Source organism: Anopheles aquasalis, chromosome 2, assembly GCF_943734665.1.
Source record: "Anopheles aquasalis chromosome 2, idAnoAquaMG_Q_19, whole genome shotgun sequence".
In the NCBI taxonomy this organism is placed as follows: Eukaryota; Metazoa; Arthropoda; class Insecta; order Diptera; family Culicidae; genus Anopheles; species Anopheles aquasalis.
The window spans coordinates 58488574-58492778 of NC_064877.1; the positions used below are offsets into that span (position 1 = coordinate 58488574).

Here is a 4205-nt window from a genome sequence, read left to right on the forward strand (position 1 = left end):
TCGCAAATTGCCACGCAACGCTGTACCACCACCACCAATAACGTGTATGTGCGCGCGCGGTGGTTCGCTGCTAAACATGAAGAAACGCGTTTACTCTGCTCTCCGCGGTGGTGGCCCTTTTTGGCGCAACACCGCGAGCCCTGCTAAGCAAGGGCCTAATGAAAGTTCTCGGCCTTCGTGTTCTAGGAACACGGATTCACACGGACACGGACGCCACATTAATTTCACTCCACCAACCGGACGTGCGATCAATTCTTTCTGACCAACTGCCCGTTTACAGTTCCACCGAAAATGGTTAATTCGTACACTCGATGAGGCCATCCACGGGTGCAACACAAACGGTCCGTCGACAAAACAATAGAATCCAACGCTGTTTCGCTAATTTAAAGTACATTTCTATCGACGACACGAGCTGGGAACAAAAGCCAACGGGGCGATGCACGGCGCAGCGAGCAAGCCCTTTCGCGGTGGTTCGTGGAACGCGACTGATGGTGACGAAAACGCCGCTTTCAATCAAAGCAAGCCGCCGCACCGCCGTTCGAACAAAACGCACAACACAACAGCGCTGGAAAGTCTCCTCGAAAAAAAAAAAACGGTGGAAAAACATTCACAAGCAGGCGGCGTGTTGCGTGGTTGTCGCGGAGAGCACGGTGGTCGGAGGACTGAGGGATTATGCTGCTCGTACGGTCCTCCTCTAGCATAATGGGCAGCATAATCGCATATACTCCGATCCCACCATCGCGCAGCGTGCTAGAACAGGATCGCAGTGCTGCTTTCGTGTATAACCTAGTTTTGTGCGCTTTTTTATGGATTTGCTCGCATACTAGTAGCACTCGGTTCGCCTTCGTACACCCCGTTCGTATTTATGCGTCTATGCTGGGTGTATTGGTGAGGTGGCCGTTCCAAGAAGGGTGCTACGGGTGGTGGTGGATTTGGGGAATCAATATTTCGTGTGGTGCGTGGCCCAACAAAGAAGAAGCATTGCGTGGTAGAAGAAGAAACGCCAAGCGAAGAGACAGCGCCCATGTGGCGAGCGCACGCACACATAAAACTATGCTGGTGTCGTTGGGGGGGGGGGGGGGGAGTGGTTCGGTACAGGGAGGGAAGGAGGACGACGGGTGGTTTCATCTAATCTTTGTCGTCCTCGTTTTTTCAAACCCCCTCACCCCTCGCACCCAACACAGCTCTGCCTGCTTTTGCGGCGGAAAAGCACGTTTCAACATAGAGGCAGCGGCCACGATTGCCATCGCTGAAGAAACGCTCGAAACGCGGTTCATTGTTTGGTGGTGGGCACACACGTGTGCACAAATGGGGTAGGAGCATTGTTGGCCAGCCAGTTTGCTGGAACGAGCATGGAACGAGTTTATTATCTAGTCTCTCAACCCTTGAAAATCTAGTTGGCTCTGGAGGCACGTGTGTCCGCGCACTCATACCTGCAACTAGATGCTGTGCGTTTTCTTTGTTCTCCTTTTCTTTGTGTTCCAGAGACAGCGAGAAAGAGAGCGAAAGAGAGCATAGACACTAGAGCGAAAGGGATGGAAAAGGGAGCGAGCGTCGCATAAAACATTCCACCACATGATACCGGGAGGGGGTGGTGGCGCATTTCAAGGCAAAAGCAAAAAACACTCTCTATTCTTACACCACTACCAGCATACACCGCCTGTCGAATGCCTGTTAACATATGACCCTAATTCAAAATCGAAATAAAAAAAAACCTTTGGACGCATAGAGATCTTCGGCAACGGATTTTCGTCGAGTTTTTCGATTCGATTCACGTGTGCCATCGCCGCGTGCATGCGTCCGTGGAAATGGTGTCAATCCGGTGGCCATGGCACGTTTGTTTTTATTCGTTTTTCTGAGGAAAATAGCGATGCACTTATTGGATGACACCTTGGTCGCTGGGGCCCTTGTCGACGACTAATGTGGCCAAGATGGGCCCCTCCTGCCAGCGTTTTGTGCGCCAGCTGATTTGGCAGAAACAATTCCTGGTAAAATCATTGATCCAGATCGAAAGGCGTTTTTGAAACCGTTCGTGAATCCATTCCTTGAGATTTATCTCATTTTGCTCAGTTTTGTCTAAAACCCCTTTTGCCTGTCGCCTTATATGCAGCGTCTGGACCAGGGTTCAGGTAAAACAAGGCACCCCAGCATTAAAAACTGCACAGTTTTCATACCCGTGTTCGTGTTCGAACAGGCATTACACTCACACAAGGGTTTCGGGTCTGAACACGCGCACAGATACCAAAACTGTGCAGTTCGATCGTTATGTCTGCGTATTCGCTACCCCTTTTTTTCCTCAGTTTCAGTTTGGCAGACAAATATGACGGAACTTCGTCAGTGTTCGCGCGAGTTTATGACGGAATTTATTATGCTGTACGAGAGTTTGCCATGTCTTTGGCGATTTAAGTGCAAGGAATACAGCGACCGTCACATTAAAGCTAAAGCGTACGATATCTTAAAAGAAAAATTTAAGGAAGTCGATCCAACCTGCACCAGAGACACGTTGGTGAGAAAGATAAATAACATACGGTCTGTGTACCGTAAAGAGGTAGCAAAAGTGGCAAAGGCAGCTGAATCCGGAGAAGTGTACAGACCAACCTTGTGGTACTTTGATCTGCTAAATTTCCTACAAGATAATAACCATCCCGATGACGCTAAAAACGAGTCTGACCTCCTCGAAGAGGCTCCAGCCGAAGTACTGGTAAGGAACAATTGGAAATGAGCATAAGAAACAATTGAAATAGAACTATCGGTTCATGAGTAAACCTTCGGACATTCACAATTGTTCTGTATTTCCAGATAAAAGAAGAATGGCCAGAAAGTGAACACGCAGATGCTTCTGGTACTCCGTTTTCCGAAGTATCAATGTCGCAGTCTTGTAGTTCCCGCAATACTCCAAGGTCAACCTCTCACAAGCGAAGGAGAGTTTCAATCGACGATGAAACTACGGAAGTTATGGAGCTGGTGGGAAGGAAACTTGAATCATTGCAGAACGAGGACGCTTTTCAGACATTTGGAAAGCATGTGGCACATAAGTTAAGAGGCATCAGTAGTGAGCAGAATGCAATCGCCCAGAAATTAATTTGCGACATTCTTTTCGAAGCTGAATGTGCCACACTGACCAGAAACTTTAAAGTCGTGGATATGACAATGGTCATGGATGCATGGAAATCATGGACATGAAATGGTTAAATTTCTCGTGTGAATTAGAATAATGGAAATGAAAAATAACTGATGAATGCATGAAATAAACACGAATTATGAATTGCAATATATTATTGCGAATAATTAATAAGTATGCTCAATAAACACAATTTCAAATGAATAGCTTCACAAAGACAGTTTTCTTTACCGTTTTGTACACGGAATTATTTGCCCAAACTACTGCTTGCAATTGATAGTGATGAACTCTGTTGCTTCACAACAATAGAAAGCAATGTTTTGCTGTCGCTAAAAATCTCCGCGTTGCTGTTATCGATCCTTGTTAGCATTTATAGTTTGCACATAGCAGCAGCCGCTTCCATTAAATCAGTGATCTCATTTTCAAACTGCAACACGCAAAACGGAATGCAAATTTAGCACCTAATTCGGGCTTCACGCAAGTGACAGTTTTGGGTTGTTGGGACTGCCTTTCTTAAAAAATATCCCGTTCCGAACAGCAGTTCGAGAGATACCAATTAAATCGCTTTTGGTTGGCTATTGCAACTAAAGTCCTGACGAGCAGTTCCAAGAAGCTCCTATTGATATCAATTATTTTCGAAGGGGTTCTTGACATCTCGCTTCTCAAAATAAAAAGCATAAAGTGAAGCGCAGTAGGCAATCGCGAAAAAGATCCTTCGAAAGGGTTACTGCGATGACCGGACGCACTTGAACCAGAGCCGCGCTATGTTCTTGCCAAAAGGTTTTCCAGTAAATCTGCTTCGTTATGGAAAGGTTGAAGCTGTTTTCGAAACCCACTTCAATCGTCACCGAAACCGTGCGGCTAATGGCAATAAATTGTTTTTCTTTTCAATATTTTTTTAAAAGAAAACGTGAGGATAGGTTGCTACCTTCGGCCAATCACCTGCACGTGACCCTTTGCAGGATACGTGTCGAAATGCTTTTGTGACTAATCTGCGCGATCGCTAATCGTCAAACATTGTGGTTTTGTTGCCCAAAGCATTAGTATCAAGTTTGTAGATAGTACAAACACTTACTTTACACTA

General features: G+C 46.2%; 1 protein-coding gene across 1 annotated transcript; it reads left to right on the forward strand.

Moving 5' to 3' along the window:
* The first annotated feature begins 237 nt into the window (after positions 1–237).
* LOC126571824 (uncharacterized) lies at positions 238–3243 on the forward strand. The gene is made up of 3 exons (XM_050230654.1): positions 238–341; positions 2301–2701; positions 2800–3243. Exons 2-3 carry the CDS (start codon positions 2321–2323, stop codon positions 3181–3183), a joined length of 765 nt encoding a protein of 254 aa, XP_050086611.1. The 5' UTR covers positions 238–341; positions 2301–2320; the 3' UTR covers positions 3184–3243.
* The last annotated feature ends 962 nt before the right edge of the window (positions 3244–4205 follow it).